Here is a 19,847-nt window from a genome sequence, read left to right as displayed (position 1 = left end):
AATGAAATGTGCAGATGTAGTTGTAGTTGTTAAGACTGAGCATGATGAATGAAATGTGCAGATGTAGTTGTCGTTATTAAGACTGAGCATGATGAATAAAATGTGCAGATGTAGTTGTAGTTGTTAAGACTGAGCATGATGAATGAAATGTGCAGATGTAGTTGTCGTTATTAAGACCGAGCATGATGAATGAAATGTGCAGCTGTAGTCGTTATTAAGACCGAGCATGATGAATGAAATGTGCAGATGTAGTTGTCGTTATTAAGACCGAGCATGATGAATGAAATGTGCAGATGTAGTTGTAGTTGCTAAGACCGAGCATGATGAATGAAATGTGCAGATATAGTTGTAGTTGCTAAGACCGAGCATGATGAATGAAATGTGCAGATGTAGTTGTAGTTGCTTAGACCGAGCATGATGAATGAAATGTGCAGATGTCGTTGTAGTTATTAAGACCGAGCATGATGAATGAAATGTGCAGATGTAGTTGTAGTTGCTAAGACCGGGCATGATGAATGAAATGTGCAGATGTAGTTGTAGTTATTAAGACCGAGCATGATGAATGAAATGTGCAGATGTAGTTGTAGTTATTAAGACCGAGCATGATGAATGAAATGTGCAGATGTAGTTGTAGTTGTTAAGACTGAGCATGATGAATGAAATGTGCAGATGTAGTTGTAGTTGTTAAGACTGAGCATGATGAATGAAATGTGCAGATGTAGTTGTAGTTGCTAAGACCGAGCATGATGAATGAAATGTGCAGATGTAGTTGTAGTTATTAAGACCGAGCATGATGAATGAAATGTGCAGATGTAGTTGTAGTTATTAAGACCGAGCATGATGAATGAAATGTGCAGATGTAGTTGTAGTTATTAAGACCGAGCATGATGAATGAAATGTGCAGATGTAGTTGTAGTTATTAAGACCGAGCATGATGAATGAAATGTGCAGATGTAGTTGTAGTTATTAAGACCGAGCATGATGAATGAAATGTGTAGCTGTAGTTGTAGTTATTAAGACCGAGCATGATGAATGAAATGTGCAGATGTAGTTGTAGTTATTAAGACCGAGCATGATGAATGAAATGTGCAGATGTAGTTGTAGTTATTAAGACTGAGCATGATGAATGAAATGTGCAGATGTAGTTGTAGTTATTAAGACCGAGCATGATGAATGAAATGTGCAGATGTAGTTGTAGTTATTAAGACCGAGCATGATGATTGAAATGTGCAGATGTAGTTGTAGTTATTAAGACCGAGCATGATGAATGAAATGTGCAGATATAGTTGTAGTTATTAAGACCGAGCATGATGAATGAAATGTGCAGATGTAGTTGTAGTTATTAAGACCGAGCATGATGAATGAAATGTGCAGATGTAGTTGTAGTTATTAAGACCGAGCATGATGAATGAAATGTGTAGATGTAGTTGCAGTTGTTAAGACCGAGCATGATGAATGAAATGTGCAGATGTAGTTGTAGTTATTAAGACCGAGCATGATGAATGAAATGTGCAGATGTAGTTGTAGTTATTAAGACCGAGCATGATGAATGAAATGTGCAGATGTAGTTGTAGTTATTAAGACCGAGCATGATGAATGAAATGTGCAGATGTAGTTGTAGTTATTAGGACCGAGCATGATGAATGAAATGTGCAGATGTAGTTGTAGTTATTAAGACCGAGCATGATGAATGAAATGTGCAGATGTAGTTGTAGTTATTAAGAACGAGCATGATGAATGAAATGTGCAGATGTAGTTGTAGTTATTAAGAACGAGCATGATGAATGAAATGTGCAGATGTAGTTGTAGTTATTAAGACCGAGCATGATGAATGAAATGTGCAGTTGTAGTTGTAGTTATTAAGACCGAGCATGATGAATGAAATGTGCAGATGTAGTTGTAGTTATTAAGACCGAGCATGATGAATGAAATGTGCAGTTGTAGTTGTAGTTATTAAGACCGAGCATGATGAATGAAATGTGCAGATGTAGTTGTAGTTATTAAGACCGAGCATGATGAATGAAATGTGTAGATGTAGTTGCAGTTGTTAAGACCGAGCATGTTGAATGAAATGTGCAGATTTAGTTGTAGTTATTAAGAACGAGCATGATGAATGAAATGTGCAGATGTAGTTGTAGTTATTAAGACCGAGCATGATGAATGAAATGTGCAGATGTAGTTGTAGTTATTAAGACCGAGCATGATGAATGAAATGTGCAGATGTAGTTGTAGTTATTAAGACCGAGCATGATGAATGAAATGTGCAGATGTAGTTGTAGTTATTAAGACCGAGCATGATGAATGAAATGTGCAGATGGAGTTGTAGTTATTAAGACCGAGCATGATGAATGAAATGTGCAGTTGTAGTTGTAGTTATTAAGACCGAGCATGATGAATGAAATGTGCAGATGTAGTTGTAGTTATTAAGACCGAGCATGATGAATGAAATGTGTAGATGTAGTTGCAGTTGTTAAGACCGAGCATGATGAATGAAATGTGCAGATGTAGTTGTAGTTATTAAGACCGAGCATGATGAATGAAATGTGCAGATGTAGTTGCAGTTATTAAGACTGAGCATGATGAATGAAATGTGCAGATGTAGTTGTAGTTATTAAGACCGAGCATGATGAATGAAATGTGTAGATGTAGTTGCAGTTGTTAAGACCGAGCATGATGAATGAAATGTGTAGATGTAGTTGCAGTTATTAAGACCGAGCATGATGAATGAAATGTGTAGATGTAGTTGCAGTTATTAAGACCGAGCATGATGAATGAAATGTGCAGATGTAGTTGTAGTTATTAAGACCGAGCATGATGAATGAAATGTGTAGATGTAGTTGCAGTTATTAAGACCGAGCATGATGAATGAAATGTGTAGATGTAGTTGTAGTTATTAAGACCGAGCATGATGAATGAAATGTGCAGTTGTAGTTGTAGTTATTAAGACCGAGCATGATGAATGAAATGTGCAGATGTAGTTGTAGTTATTAAGACCGAGCATGATGAATGAAATGTGCAGATGTAGTTGCAGTTATTAAGACTGAGCATGATGAATGAAATGTGCAGATGTAGTTGTAGTTATTAAGACCGAGCATGATGAATGAAATGTGTAGATGTAGTTGCAGTTATTAAGACCGAGCATGATGAATGAAATGTGTAGATGTAGTTGTAGTTATTAAGACCGAGCATGATGAATGAAATGTGTAGATGTAGTTGCAGTTGTTAAGACCGAGCATGATGAATGAAATGTGCCGATGTAGTTGTAGTTATTAAGACCGAGCATGATGAATGAAATGTGCAGATGTAGTTGCAGTTATTAAGACTGAGCATGATGAATGAAATGTGCAGATGTAGTTGTAGTTATTAAGACCGAGCATGATGAATGAAATGTGCAGATGTAGTTGTAGTTATTAAGACCGAGCATGATGAATGAAATGTGTAGATGTAGTTGCAGTTGTTAAGACCGAGCATGATGAATGAAATGTGTAGATGTAGTTGCAGTTGTTAAGACCGAGCATGATGAATGAAATGTGCAGATGTAGTTGTAGTTATTAAGACCGAGCATGATGAATGAAATGTGCAGATGTAGTTGTAGTTATTAAGACCGAGCATGATGAATGAAATGTGCAGCTGTAGTTGTAGTTATTAAGACCGAGCATGATGAATGAAATGTGTAGCTGTAGTTGTAGTTATTAAGACCGAGCATGATGAATGAAATGTGCAGATGTAGTTGTAGTTATTAAGACCGAGCATGATGAATGAAATGTGCAGATGTAGTTGTAGTTATTAAGACCGAGCATGATGAATGAAATGTGCAGATGTAGTTGTAGTTATTAAGACCGAGCATGATGAATGAAATGTGCAGATGTCGTTGTAGTTATTAAGACCGAGCATGATGAATGAAATGTGCAGATGTAGTTGTAGTTATTAAGACCGAGCATGATGAATGAAATGTGTAGCTGTAGTTGTAGTTATTAAGACCGAGCATGATGAATGAAATGTGCAGATGTAGTTGTAGTTATTAAGACCGAGCATGATGAATGAAATGTGCAGATGTAGTTGTAGTTATTAAGACCGAGCATGATGAATGAAATGTGCAGATGTAGTTGTAGTTATTAAGACCGAGCATGATGAATGAAATGTGCAGCTGTAGTTGTAGTTATTAAGACCGAGCATGATGAATGAAATGTGCAGATGTAGTTGTAGTTATTAAGACCGAGCATGATGAATGAAATGTGCAGATGTAGTTGTAGTTATTAAGACCGAGCATGATGAATGAAATGTGCAGATGTAGTTGTAGTTATTAAGACCGAGCATGATGAATGAAATGTGCAGATGTAGTTGTAGTTATTAAGACCGAGCATGATGAATGAAATGTGCAGATGTAGTTGTAGTTATTAAGACCGAGCATGATGAATGAAATGTGCAGATGTAGTTGTAGTTATTAAGACCGAGCATGATGAATGAAATGTGCAGATGTAGTTGTAGTTATTAAGACCGAGCATGATGAATGAAATGTGCAGATGTAGTTGTAGTTATTAAGACCGAGCATGATGAATGAAATGTGCAGATGTATTTTTGTAATGAGCTGGGAAGATAGCCTAGACTCCTCGAGGTGCACGCAGTCGCCTCTGGCCTGTCCAGCCGAGGTTCGAATCTCGAATCAGGTTGAAACTATCATCTTGATGTTTTACAGGTGGGGAGAGACATCAATGTGTGTTTAATCCCTCGGTTGGACATTACTCTGGGTATCCCGTCTGCCAGCATTAGTTGGTGGACGTTGGAGAACTTTAAAGATCCCATACATTGTGGCCTTTGTAAAGAGTATGCGAGCTATCCCTGGCACCCTGAAAAAAAAATCAAAATTCCTGCCCCGGCTGAGCGCTAGGAAGGCAATGGCAAACCATCCAGGATAACCCGTACCAAGAAACCGCTTCAGCAGCACCTGAAGACTTGGTTTTGTTTGATGTTTCAGAGACACTTGGTGTATTTGAATGAATGAAGACACTCTTTAAAATGTTTGGTGCATATGACATCAGATTTGTGTAATATTGCTTGTTGGTTACATTTTTGCATCGTGCCTCTCACCAAACACTAAAAAAAGCTTATGAAAATGGTGAAAAAACACCAAGTGATCTCATGGATGGTATAAAGGAAGTTCAAACCTAGGTTTGTTCGGCTGAGAGTTGATGCAATGGCGTTTATGAAATGGAACACAGGAAAAGAGCGACCCCAGGTGTTGAAAACATAAATCACTCGTCATTTTACAAAAAAAAACTTTAGAATGAAAACAAGAGCTGAATGCTGATTTCATCTTGTAGGTTTGCATTAAGATAAAAAAACAAACAAAAACAAACAAACAAACAAACCAATAAATAAATTAATGAATATTCATGAATATGAATGAATGAACAAACAAACAAACAAACAAATAAATAAATAAATAAATAAATGTATAAATGAATAAATGAATAAATGAATAAATGAATAAATATTTTGTTTATACACCATATTGCTTCTAAGGCATTTACTACTGGTATATGAAATAAACAGATGATATATAACGACGTGCTCACATGTTTGTGCCGTACTAGTCGTGGCGGCATGGCGACTGGCGATGGGCTTGTTGAGTACTTAGGATAGGCAAGTACCGAGCAGTCACTGGGTCCTGAGTGAGGAGGTATGTCGGCCTTGATGCGAACACGCTCACATCCTCGTACTGAGCAGAACTCGTGCCCATTTCGTGCAAACGAGGTACGCACGTGCAAGAACAGTAGACTGTTTCGTTTGGCAATGGGAAGGGAGAAGGAGAAGGAAACAAGAGGCAAAAACAAAGTCGTCTTGGTTAAGATGAGGTGCTACGAATGAAGAGGAGAGAATACAATGTACTTGGGCTTTCAGAACAAGCCAAAGTTGGGAGAGATTATTCAGATATCATTCTTCAGGGGGATAGTGATGAAGCAAGTATTGAATCAAGGAAAGTAAGGCAACCAGAATCTATAATCAAGGAAATACTTAAGGCCAGGCAGCAAATACTTAAGAGTTTAAAGAAAAATATAAGTCTGCGGCATGCTGGGTACCGGGTATTTATTTGCTCGGAGTCTGGGAGGTAGGTGCTTTGAACCCCAGCAAAGTCATACCAAACACTTTTAGAATTGTACATGCTGCTTCCTTGCTTGTCCATTTAATCTCAGTCTCTGAAAGCCTGAGTAGCTCTGCGGAAGCCATCATAGTTTGGAGGTGAAGCGGTGGTTTACATACGAGCATGATGTCAGCGTCATGTCGTAATCAGAGTCAGAAGAGACGTTTTTATTTGAATTTACCTTGCCTGACAGCACCTTCACCTGCGAACTTGCCTTCAGCAGAGCGGAGACAATGCGTTCGTGTGGGAGACGCCGCTTGTTGCTCACAGATCCTGCAGCGTTTGCTTTTATGGGGCACAATCTTATATTTGCTGCCTCGCCAAGTTCGGGGGTTCATATTGTATATATACAAGAAAAAGAAACATTGAAAATAATGTAAAAACAGAGGGATGAAATCTCAAAAAAAAAAAAAAAAAAAAAAAAAAAAAAAAAGGTAGCAATGACGCCACAACACGACAACACAATACGACACCACAATCCTATTATGGATGACCACCACGAGATCTTTTGAAATTTTACTTTTGTTGTAGGATTGTGATGGAACAATTAATAGCAGATCCAGGGGTGCACCCGGCACACCCTATACCCCACCCCAACTCTTCAAGAGTGATCAATTTTTTCATGTATAAAAGAAGAAGAAGAAGAAGAAGAAGAAGCAGAAGAAGAAGAAGACGATTGATGTGTACATAACCGAAGATGTAGTCGCAGAATGTGGAAAACTTTTTTATGCAGTAAATCTTTCTAAAGTTTTTCTTGTGCAAGCCTATCTAATATTGCGTAGCGTTTCAAACTTTTAAACGTAAAATCTGCAACGACTACATTGAAGAAAATGCTTAAAGGGTTTCATTATATTTACGTTTTTGAAGTGTACTAATACATTGTGCCAAAAATCAGGGTCTGTTAGTTACTAAACGTTGGTGAAAAGATGCATATGCATTTCCGGTGTAGTTTCTGTTATTGTCATTTTAATTTCCGAATTGAACAATAAAAAAACAACACCAACAACAACATCAACAATAGTTGTTGATTGTTCAATTGGGAAATTAAAATCAGAATTATATTTTTTCATGCAATGTAAATTTTTGCTCCCCCCTAACCTAATATCCTGGATCCTAGAACCCCCCCCCCCCCCCACCACCCCAACTAACCTAAAACCTAAAAGCCCCCCACCTGGATATGTGTCACTTTTAGAATGGTTCTGTCCATTTCCCTGCCTTCCCCTCTCCCATAATCATGGCATGTTTTGGTTGAGTCCACATTTATGTTTGAATTATTTTAATAAATAAAAACGGTAAATGTTTGATATACTTTTACATTTTGGGTTGCATGCAATAGGCCAGAGACAAAGTTACGTCCTCACGTTGGAATCACTCTTATCATTTCAGCAGTTATTGTGTTCGGTTGGGCAACAGTCTGGATTGTTTTTACAGGGGATTTAAGATGAAGAAGAAGACGTATAATTTGGCGATTTAACGGTTTCCCGATGTGGTATTCTTGCAATGTATTCTCGTATCTTTTTAAGTCTTGGTAGTTCAGAAAACACTTGAGAATAAAAGGTTTGGCTTTTAAAAAGATTATATCCTCACTCTATATTATCTTCTCAGCGTAACACTTTGTACAAATTTGATGCGGCGGCCATTTTTCCCCATATCATTCCTCTACATGAAGTACCACAGTACTCCATGACACTAGCAGTTTACCCTCCCTCTGGGTAGGTATAGTTTTCACATCACTTGCTGAAAAAATTAGCGTTTGTGCTTTGCTATGAGACCAGAGATGTTTGTGTGGTGTGCGTCTAAAAAGGTTCAAGATGGTCTGAACTCTAAAGGCTCGAAAGGTCGAAAGGATATGTTCCAATAGTAGTTAGGGTCTAAAGTGTCTACTAATCTCAAAAGGATGTAAATGTCTTAGGGTGTTTAAAGGCATCTAAAGTACCTCAAAAGGTCTAAGTGGTCTAAAAGGTCTTAAGCTCTAAATGGTCAAGGTTCCAAACAGACTAAACAGATCTAAAGCTGTCTAACATGTCTAAAGGGACTGAAGGGTGTAAGGTAGTGGTTCTCAACTGGTGGTCCATGGTGACTTTTTTCGGTGGTCCACAGGTACATTGTCCAAAGTCACACGGCGTGAGAAATAACTTTCAAACCAAAATGTTTGTTGTCGACTCTTTTTATAAATCAGGTCTCAAAAAGGAGGTGGTGCATGAAAATTTTTTGGATTGGCCTCGTGGTCTGTGGACTGAAACGACTTGAGAACCACTGGTATAAGCGGTCTAAAGGGTGTTAAGGTCTAAGGAGTCTAAATGGAGTCAAAGGACTCAAGAGGTGTAAAGATCTAAAGGGTTTGTGGGGTTGAAAGGTCCTGGGGGTCTAAAAAATGATCTAAAAGGTATAAAAGTCAAAAGGGTGAAGACGTCTAACTAAAGTTATCTAAATTGTCGACAGGGTCTTAAAGGTAAAAGGGGTCTGAAGGATCATAGGGGTCTAATAGTCGATACGGTCTACATTCTCTACAAGGTCTAAAGGTTTTTAGTAGTCTTAAGGGTCCAAGGGATCTTCAGGTCCTAAAGGGTCTAGCACTCCTAACAGGGTCTATGGAGTTTAGGGGTCTCAGGGTTTCAGGGATCTTAATGGTCTTTCGTGTATCATGGGGTCTTAGGGTTCTAAAGGGATTGATAGGGTCTGTAGTGTCTTTGGGGCTTTAGGGTTCTAAACAAACAAAAAAAAAACTCAAAACCAAAGCATGACGAGTCGTGACGATAGGAAAGATAAATTTAACACAAATCCAATATTACCACTGGGGATCCCGTTCAATACCAGCAGCGCCTGCTCCAGCCAATCTTTACAAGTTAACCCATGCCGATTGAGTTTCAAAACAGAGCCCATTGGTTACTTGGCGCCATCAACCCGATAGCGGGTTTTCAAGTGGTGATACGGATCCTTGGGCTTTGATCGGCCCACCATATCCTCAAAGCAAAAGGGTCTCACACTGATTATTGAACGTATGTGATGAGTCTGATGACATTTGATTTTTCCGATTATAAGTGTTACTATACTGAAACGCAAAAGAAACTTACCACCTTTGAAACCTTTAAGTATCAACAATAACACTGCGTGTAGTAAATGTGTGAACTTATTTGTGGACAATAGTGTCCTCACTGTCAGACAAAACGGTCACGGATGGTCACTTGAACCTTCAATGGTCACTTCATAGCACAGCTGTTGAACAGCCATTTTGACTGTCAGTGATTAGCCAAGGGGTACGGGATGATTTTAATGAGCTGCACGTGATGTCTTGATATTGGCTTTAAAAAGGCCAGTGCAAAATGGGCATTTCAATTGTGAGAAACCACCGGTGAAACCACCTGTTCTCACCAGATTTGGTGCCCCGCCCACCGCGTGACGTGACCTCCTTTGAGCCTCACGCGATTGGTGGAGGGTCAGAGAGCGCGGTCGCCATCTTATGCAACGGACGCGACTCTCGAAGGCTCCGAGTGGGAAATAGATAAAGGGATTTCCCTTAATCTTCACGACAGCCGCGTTGGGCTGATCGTTTACCGTTCTGTATTTTACGAGTGAGTAACTCCGGAAGAGAACGAGTGATTCCCGGATCTCGTGGATTGGAACCGTGAGTCCGATATTGCCTGCGTCGTGTTGGAGCTGCGGGCCGACCGTTCCTGCAGGCCTTGTGCGGTGTATTCCACTCTGTTACCCTCCGAGTCCCGGAGATCGTCGATTGGAACCGCGAGTGATCTTGCCTGCGTCCTGTTTGGAGCTTCTGGGGCCGACAGTTCCTGCAGGCCTTGTGCGGTGTATTCCACTCCCATACCCTCCGAGTCCCGGAGATCGTCGATTGGAACCGCGAGTGATCTTGCCTGCGTCCTGTTTGGAGCTTCTGGGGCCGACAGTTCCTGCAGGCTTTGTGCAGTGTATTCCATTCTGTTACCATTTATGGTTTTTGTGATCGAGCCAATAAAGCATCGTGCCTTACCCCTATAAGGCCGATTAAAACACAATTGTGTTTATTGAGTTCTCTCTGTCCACTCCGTGGACTACTTGAAGCCCGGACATTAACGTCCGTATTCCGTGCTGGGAACCATTTCACAGCCGGGATCGCGACAAATGGGTTGCTCGTCCTAGGATCTTTCAAGTGAGAGACATTCGAATTGAGACGGGAATTCGGCATCTGCATCTTCTCTGCATCTTCTCACCAGCGGACGCCGTCTTGGAGGAACTTTCTCGCCGTAGGACGCTGTCTTGGGTGGTGCTTCACTGCAGAATAAGTGAGCCTCGGATCCCTCCAAACAACCGACAAAAAAAAAAAAAACGTGAGTATTTGTACGTGGTATTTTTCTCATTGGCAATTTGATGTGCGGTGGTGATATTGTGTAGTTCGTGTCGTATTTCCCCAACAGAGCGTTGTGTTTGAGCGTTGTGTTTTGTGCCTTGTCTTATGATAACTCGTAGCCAAGCTATGTCGACCAGAGAAGTGAGAGTTCAACCTGATCATGTTGACAGTCGCGTGGGTGGCGATGCGAGCGACGCAATCAGCCTTGACCCAGTCACTAAACCCGATATGTTAGGAAGCGATTCCATCATGACTAAATGCATGCGTTCGCCCTTCTGGACCGGGCTGACTCCGGTTCAACAACTTGACATGTATAACAGGGAGAATGACAGGGCAGAGGCAGAGCGTGCTGCGGCAGCAGAGGGAGAGCGTGCAGCAGCAGAGAGAGAGCATGCGGCAGCAGAGAGAGAGCATGCGGCAGCAGAGAGAGAGCGTGAGAGAGAGAGAGAGCGTGCTGCGGCAGCAGAGAGAGAGCATGCGGCAGCAGAGAGAGAGCGTGAGAGAGAGAGAGAGCGTGCGGCAGCAGCAGAGGCAGCAGCAGAAGCTGAACACGTCAGAGAGCATGAGTTGCGAATGTTGACTGAACGACCGCGGGCAGAGGGGTCTGCTGCAAGAGTCCCGGAAACTGTTCATGTTCGTTTGCCGGACTGGACGGGAGACACGAAGCCAGAAGCGTATCTGGAGATGGCGGAGAAGTTGTTGGCTGCCGGTGGCATTGATGAGAGCTTGTGGGTCGGCCATCTTGTGAGCCATCTATCTGAGAAGGCGAGGGAGGTATATGCGAGGATGGCAACCGAGGACGCAAACAAATACAGGGCATTGAAGGCCGAGATTTTGAACGCCTATGTGGTGTCCGCATGTATTTATAGGAGAAATTTTTTCAGCTGGACTCGTGAGTCCAGTCAAACCTATGAGGAACATTCGCGGGCCTTGTTGGAACAGCTGCAGAGATGGTTCAAGGGGAGCAAGGTTGAGTTACCTCAAGCGGTTGCGGAACTCCTGGTGCGTTACCGTATCGATCAACAGCTTCCGCTTGACTTAGCATTGTTTCTTGTCGACAAAGACGCTGTTTCCTTGGCAGACTGCGTCAACCTTATTGATAAACATGTTTTGGCGTGCAAAATGCTGCAAGTCACGCAGTCGCGTCGTAAGACGGAGGAGTCTGCGATCAAGACCGCCCCCCGTCTGCCCGGCGGCTGGATCGAGGGGAGGGGTTCTCCGATGCCCTCCACTGGTGGCGGTCGCGAGCCGCAGACCAGGGCAGGGCCCTGGTGCGATTTCTGCAAACGCCTGGGGCACGGTGAAAACCGCTGCTTCTCTAATCCCGCTAGTCCGGCCTACCGAGGCAACCCTCCTGTTAAGTCGGAGGGAGATCAGTGGAGCTCATCCGCCGGGCCCTCGCACACGACGGTGGCATCGGTGACCGAGGTCACTGCCACCGAGGCTAATTCCATTCATCCACTGTACCAGGATTATTCAGGGACAGCCTTAGTGGGTGGCCCTGATTCGATGCTGAAGTTTGAGGCCCAATACCTTCGGGATACTGGGGCGACACGGTGTGTTCTCCGGGCGGGGGTAGTTCCGGCCTCTCAGATGCGTTATACCGGCGAGTATACCCTCCTTCGGGGCATTGACCGGGTTCTTGGCCGGTATCCCCTTGCCCTCCTCGAGGTCCGGAGTGACATTTTTAAGGGTCCAGTGACCTGTGTGGTGGTACCCTACTACCCGATACCCGGGGTCTCCTTGCTGATTGGCAATGATGCCATGGCCAGGGAGGAGTCATTGACTCTGACCTGTGGGGGGGTCACTAGATCCCAGAGTAAACAGGCGGAGAGAGTGGCGGAGTCAGACATATCTTCACTCTGGCCCGAGGAGCCTAGCGCCTCGACTCCAGTTCCCGACGGTGACGTTGCGTCAGCTGAAGTCCACCCGAGCCTCCCGTCAAGCCACCCTCAGGTGCCGTGCTCCTCAGGGACCGCTCCCGCCATGTCGCGATTCAGCAGGAACGCTAATGCTAAGGTATATGTGGGAAACCTGGGCAATGGAGCAGCGAAAGCCGAGCTAGGGAGGGTCTTCGAACATTACGGACCACTCCGCAACGTATGGGTTGCTCGAAACCCACCTGGATTTGCAGTTGTTGAGTTTGAAGAGCCACGAGATGCTGAAGATTCGGTCAGAGCCCTTGATGGAAGGTTAATTTGCGGATCGCGTGTGTGCGTCGAGATGTCGAATGGCATGTCGCGGCGGCCTCGTTTCAGACGCCCTTTGGTCCGCAGGCCTTTCGACCCGAACGATCGATGTTACCAGTGCGGTGAAAGGGGTCATTACGCATATGACTGTTGTTCTCGACACCGGAGGAGTACCCGCCGCTCTAGGTCTCGGCCCGTTTCCTTCCTGTCAACGCTTCCCCCAACTTGAGTTTGGCCCCCTTGCCTCTCTATTGTGCTTTGTGTGAAGTGTAACTCTTGTAGGGTAGATATTAATGTGGTGTATGGTGTTAAAATTTGTGTGTGAAAAAAAAAAAAAACCAAACTGGTTCATTGTTAACCTGTTAATGCCTGTTAATTGCCTGTGCGTTAATAATTGCGTTATTGTTGCGCTATTGCGTTGCGTTGTTGCGTTATTGTTGTTAATAAGTGTTAATAATTGTTAATTGCGTTAATTGCCTGTTAGCGATTACCGCCATCATCTTGCCATGTGATTTGCACCTACTACAAATACTGGTTTTAAAAAAAAACGCCGTCTATTCGACGGGGTTTTTACTTAGGGGGGGAGGACTGTGAGAAACCACCGGTGAAACCACCTGTTCTCACCAGATTTGGTGCCCCGCCCACCGCGTGACGTGACCTCCTTTGAGCCTCACGCGATTGGTGGAGGGTCAGAGAGCGCGGTCGCCATCTTATGCAACGGACGCGACTCTCGAAGGCTCCGAGTGGGAAATAGATAAAGGGATTTCCCTTAATCTTCACGACAGCCGCGTTGGGCTGATCGTTTACCGTTCTGTATTTTACGAGTGAGTAACTCCGGAAGAGAACGAGTGATTCCTGGATCTCGTGGATTGGAACCGTGAGTCCGATATTGCCTGCGTCGTGTTGGAGCTGCGGGCCGACCGTTCCTGCAGGCCTTGTGCGGTGTATTCCACTCTGTTACCCTCCGAGTCCCGGAGATCGTCGATTGGAACCGCGAGTGATCTTGCCTGCGTCCTGTTTGGAGCTTCTGGGGCCGACAGTTCCTGCAGGCCTTGTGCGGTGTATTCCACTCCCATACCCTCCGAGTCCCGGAGATCGTCGATTGGAACCGCAAGTGATCTTGCCTGCGTCCTGTTTGGAGCTTCTGGGGCCGACAGTTCCTGCAGGCTTTGTGCAGTGTATTCCATTCTGTTACCATTTATGGTTTTTGTGATCGAGCCAATAAAGCATCGTGCCTTACCCCTAGAAGGCCGATTAAAACACAATTGTGTTTATTGAGTTCTCTCTGTCCACTCCGTGGACTACTTGAAGCCCGGACATTAACGTCCGTATTCCGTGCTGGGAACCATTTCACAGCCGGGATCGCGACACAATCAACATGCCACGATTGTCAAGGGATCAACGGCAGCGTGCCCTGGGCATGCTGCAAGGTGGACTGAGCTACCGTGAGGTGGCACGTCGCCTTGGCTGTTCACACCAGACGATATCGGCCCTGGTGGACAGAGACACCCTCCACAACTCTGCAGATGACAGACCTCGATCAGGGTGGCCAAGAGTCACCACTGCAAGGCAGGACAGGCAGATGGTCCGAAGTCACCTGCGGGATCGATTCCGTCCAGCATCCTGCACTGCGGCAGAAACTCCGGGGCGTGCAAACCCACGGATCTCCAATGATACTGCACGAAGACGACTGCATGACTATGGTCTGACTGCCAGAAGACCATACAGAGGCCCCGTGATGACGGCTGCCCATCGCCGCAACCGACAGAGATGGTGCCAGCAGCATCAGTGGTGGACCTTGGCGCAGTGGAATGAGGTCGCTTTCAGCGATGAGTCAAGGTTCTGTGTGGACAGTCCTGATGGGCATGAGCGTGTCTGGAGAAGAACTGGCGAGCGATATGCCGATTGTTGCATGCGTCAAGCCAACAGGTGGGGTGGCCCAAGTGTGATGGTGTGGGCCGCCATATCAGGCCGGTACAGGACGCCACTGGTGGTTGTGGATGGGAATCTTAACGCCCAGCGGTATGTGGATAACATCCTGCGACCTCATCTGCTGCCATTCCTGCTAGACCACCCAGAACTGAGAACCTTTCAGCATGACAACGCTCGTCCCCATGCTGCTCGCTTTACCACTGCATTTCTCCAAGGTGAGAACATCAACACCATGCAGTGGCCTGCACTCTCCCCTGACCTGAATCCCATAGAGCACCTGTGGGATGAGCTTGGGAGACGCGTAGTTGGCAGGGCCAGGACACGGGCAGAGCTGCTTCAGACATTGAGGACTGAGTGGGACAGAATCCAGCAGCAATCCATCCAAAGACTGGTAGGCAGTATACGCCGATGATGCACTGCCTGTATCCAAAACAATGGTGGCCACACACGCTATTGAAAGGTGACTGACATTGCACCCTGTGCTGTTCTGTACTGTAGAACAAACTGATGAGATGGTGTATCTTGGTCAAAAACTTGACATGTCATCAATAAAATGCCAATGTTTCAATGAGCAATTGTTGGTTTGTTTTATTTTGAACTGTTACAATTTTATTACATTTCAAACAAGTGGTAAATTTCTTGCATGACTGCAATAGTCATGCAGTCGTCTTCGTGCAGTATCATTGGAGATCCGTGGGTTTGCACGGCCCGGAGTTTCTGCAGCAGTGCGGGATGCTGGACGGAATCGATCCTGCAGGTGACTTCGGACCATCTGCCTGTCCTGCCTTGCAGTGGTGACTCTTGGCCTCCCTGATCGAGGTCTGTTATCTGCAGAGTTGTGGAGGGTGTCTCTGTCCACCAGGGCCGATATCGTCTGGTGTGAACAGCCAAGGCGACGTGCCACCTCACGGTAGCTCAGTCCGCCTTGCAGCATGCCCAGGGCACACTGCCGTTGATCCCTTGACAATCGTGGCATGTTGATTGAAATGCCCATTTTGCACTGGCCTTTTTAAAGCCAATATCAAGACATCACGTGCAGCTCATTAAAATCATCCCGTACCCCTTGGCTAATCACTGACAGTCAAAACGGCTGTTCAACAGCTGTGCTATGAAGTGACCATTGAAGGTTCAAGTGACCATCCGTGACCGTTTTGTCTGACTGAGGACACTATTGTCCACAAATAAGTTCACACATTTACTACACGCAGTGTTATTGTTGATATTTAAAGGTTTCAAAGGTGGTAAGTTTCTTTTGCGTTTCAGTATATATCCATAAGAGTTCATGGAAACACTTAGGATGTGCTTTTGTTTTCATATTATAACAATATATTTTGGTGTGACATCTATTCTTACAATAATTCACCAAATGTCTGTCTGTCTGTCTGTCTGTCTGTCTGTCTGTCTGTTCCCAGGTACCGCAAAAACGGCTGATCCGATCACAACAAAATTTTGGGTGGGTAATCCTGGGACCCCCTGGAGTAAAATAGGCTATATTGGTTTTCAAATGTTTTTCCAATTTTCCAGTTTTTCCAAACACGATGGAATAATATTTACCGATATGAACAGTGATGTGGCTTTTATTGAAATTCTACAAATACTGTTTATATTTTGATGATTTGCATGTGATATGATTTAACAGATGTTTATGTAAATCGTTTAAAATAAAAAAGCCTTCAATTTCTGATATTTTGCCTTTTCATTTGGGCCTCCCAATTGAAGCCCCGCCCATAGGGCGGGTACCGTTGCTAGTTTAATAAATTGCTATACTGCACTCAAGTTTATGTATTACACTGTATATCACCACTTGTTGCTTTATTGTCAATGGCGAGTACGACCATCACAAAGTTGCAGCCTGTGTTGTTGGTTGCGCTCCTCCACATCATCCCTCCGATGGTTTTCTCGTCTTTGACAGACATCAAAACAGATTTAGCAGTTTTGGATTGAGAACACCTTGCTGACATGATTCAACTCAATGAGTGGGCCTATTTGAAGAAGATACGACATTGAAATGGCTATCATATCAAATACGGTACTTGCATTTGGCCTCACCCTGTCCACTCATCCCAGTAGTATCGTGGACGATGGGAGCCAGACACAGTGAGCTTTTCGAGAGACGACACTCGCACAAAGGAGTCCAGTTTCCTTGTTGTCTTCTGCTGCTTGCTGTGAATGTCCCAGATGACGCTGAACAGTGTACCTCGTGGGTAGCAGATTCCTAATCGCACCCAGTCATTTCTGATGAAACAAAGATGGAAGCAAATAAAGGAGATGCACAGGAATGTTGCAGGGAAATGGTCACAAAGGCAAAGGTTATTGAAGATGAAAACAAAAACTTATGGCTGGAAAATACTTTGATAAATGAGCAGTTATCATTGAAAAAGAAATTCAATACAGTAATTCATGCACATTAATTAATAATACAATGACCTTATCCACATTGGTTTGGTGTTCAAAACGTTATATGCAAATGAGATACAACACCACAATACACACAAAAAGAATGACTATTTTTTAAACTAATTTTAAATGCTTTTGGTTCAATGCATTGTAATTGACTCCTTTTGTCCGAAGGCAATCTGAGATGTACAATTGTACACTAAAATGCTGTCTATGAAATAGTGGTGCTGCCCATGCCTCTCGAACAAGAACGACCGCACTGTAGTCACAAAATACATATTTTCACCTCCTCTGTCCTCTCAACTCCCTCATCCTTGCTGTTGAAGGTTTTATAGAATTCATCTCCGAGGGTCTTCATGGTTTTGTTTCTATATGAATTACTAATCTGATGGACATCTTTTTTTTTCTTTTTTCTTTTTTGGATACAGAATCGAAGCTCGTGAAAGAGCTAACATTTATTTCACAAACAAATCAAACAAACAAAATATATAAAAAGAGGGAGCGGTAGACAAGATGGGGAGAGAAGGGGAAGCACACAAACACAACATTTGAGAGCAGGGACATCGGGAGATGTGTGGGAGAGAGAGGGCTTGGGGGGGAGGAGGCGTGGGAAGGGGGGGGAGGGGTGTTAGAAGTATAAAACACAAGGACACCAAGGACTTCCAGCACAGAAGTTGGTATTTCAAAAAAGTGGATTTGGGGTGAAATTAGTGGGGGTAGAAAAGATCAAGGTTTTGGATGGGGGAAGATAAGAGATGGTGGTGAACAGCTGTTTTAAAGACCTGGAGGGAGGAGTGGGATTGAAGAGAGTGAGGGAGTTTGTTCCAGAGGCGGGAGAAAAGAGGAATGAAGGAGTGAAGGTGAGCAGAGAGTCTTGTTTTTGGCAGTTTAACCATAAGAGGGTTGCAGGCAGATCTTGTGCGACCTGTAGGAATATTTGGGGGACAGAGCCCAGAGAGAGCTGGGGGGCAAGGCCGGAGAGGAGTCGGTAGAAGACGGAAAGACCACCAACCTGCCTGCGGTGAGTGAGTGAAAGGCCCTTGGAGTTAGCTTCATCACGGGAGATTCCAATGATTCTGAACGCTTTGGTTTCAACAGCGTGAAGACGAGCTAGGTGTGAGGCAGGAGCACCAGCCCAGAGGGGAGAGCAGTATTCCATTGAGCTGCGGATGAAAGCCTTGTATGGGGTGAGGAGCTCAGGTGTGCCAAGGAAGGACTTCGCACGACGGATGATGCCCAGTCGGCGACTGGCTTTGGAGGCCAGATTTGAAATGTGGTTTTCCCAGGAAAGATCGTGGCAGATAGTGAGACCCAAAAGCTTGAGTGACAGAACTTCTTGGAGAGGATTATTCAGAAAGTGGATGGGAGGGTTGTCCAGTCGGTCTTTTCGGAGAGCCATCGTAAGAGTGTGAGATTTGTCAGGATTTAAAGACATGTTCCACTTGTTTGCCCAGTCTGTGATTTTGTCTAGGTCTGCAGAGAGTGAGGAGGCTGCAGACTGCCGATCTGAGGGATGAGGAATGGAGCGACAGAGAGTAGAGTCATCAGCAAAGAGATAGAGAGGATTTTCAAGAGAGTCAGAGAGATCATTGATGAAGACCAGAAAAAGCACACGGCCCAGAACACTGCCTTGGAGAACTCCAGCCTGAACAGGAAGAGGAGATGAGAGAAACCCATTCAGGGCCACATGCTGACCACGACTAGAGAGGAAGTCCACCAGCCATGCGTGGAGATTTCCATGGATACCAAAGGAGGAGAGTTTGGCGAGCAGAGCGGGGTGCCAGACCGTATCGAAGGCACGTGATATGTCAAGGGAGACAGCTCTAATTTCCTGTTTGGCATTGAGGACCTCCATCCATTGTTGAGAAAGCAGAAGCAGCATGTCCAGAGTAGAGTGACCAGGTCTGAAACCAAATTGATGATCAGAAATCAAGCCATTGGAGAAGAGGAAAGATTTCATATCCGAAGCAATGATGGATTCCATGACTTTGCTGATAATTGGGAGAAGGCTGATTGGTCTGTAGTTGCTAGGATCTGTTTTTGCACCTTTTTGTGCAAAGCGGTGATGATGGCTGATTTCCAAGCAGATGTCAGATGACCTTGAGCAAAAGAGAGGGTGAAGAGAACACAGAGAGGGAGTGAAAGAGCGGAAGAACAGGGTTTTAGAACCCGTGGGCTGATGCCGTCAGGTCCAGTTGCAGAATCAGTCGAGGGTTGACAGAAACTTTTCCACCTTGTCAGGAGGAAAGGACACATAGTTCAGGAGCAGCTGGGTACGACTGGGTACGGTGGGTACAGAGAGGGATGGGTTTGGGACACAAGATTTAGAGGCAAACACAGAGTTGAGGCATTCAGCTTTTTCACGTGCAAAGTCAGCCGTGTAGCCGTTTGAGGTGAGGGAGGGGATGGAGGGGGAACAAACACCGGAAACAGATTTGACCAGATGCCACCAGGATTTGGAAGAGGGAGACAGATAAGAGAGTTCGGCCTTGAGAACGGAGAGATATTGTTTCCTGGCTCTCCTGAGGGTGGACACACACTTGTTTCGGCCTTTGTGAAAGGAAATGAGATTTCCTTCAGTTGGATTTGCTTTCCAGGAGACTAAGGCAAGTTGTTTCTGGGCAACAGCCTCACCACAAGATTCTGTGTACCATGGACGGGAGGAAGGGTATGACAACTGAAGACGAGATGGGATAAATCTGTGCATGAGAGAGAGCAATTTACTTTGGAAAAATTCCCAGGATGAGTTCATGTCAGAGGCGGTAGAGATGGGAGACCAGTCCAGATGATTGATGGCTGCTTGAAGACCGTGCCAGTTGGCCTGAGTGAAATGCCAGACTCG

General features: G+C 44.5%; 1 protein-coding gene across 3 annotated transcripts in view; it reads right to left on the bottom strand.

Annotated features, from left to right (window-relative positions):
- The window catches only part of CEMIP (cell migration inducing hyaluronidase 1), a 219,980-nt gene that overhangs the window by 28,326 nt on the left and 171,807 nt on the right, over window positions 1–19,847 (bottom strand). For all 3 annotated transcript variants that reach the window (XM_068108654.2, XM_078773005.1, XM_078773006.1), the window contains 2 exons: window positions 16,658–16,843; window positions 5,577–5,778 (listed from right to left, as the gene is read on the bottom strand). In XM_068108654.2, the coding sequence (XP_067964755.2) occupies window positions 5,577–5,778; window positions 16,658–16,843 (388 nt within the window). The remainder of the gene's footprint in view (window positions 1–5,576; window positions 5,779–16,657; window positions 16,844–19,847) is intronic.

This window comes from Myxine glutinosa, chromosome 2, assembly GCF_964187855.1.
Source record: "Myxine glutinosa chromosome 2, kmMyxGlut1.1, whole genome shotgun sequence".
NCBI classification, from domain to species: Eukaryota; Metazoa; Chordata; class Myxini; order Myxiniformes; family Myxinidae; genus Myxine; species Myxine glutinosa.
The sequence above is the reverse complement of the archived record's forward strand: the minus strand, read 5'-3'. Positions and strand labels throughout refer to the sequence as shown.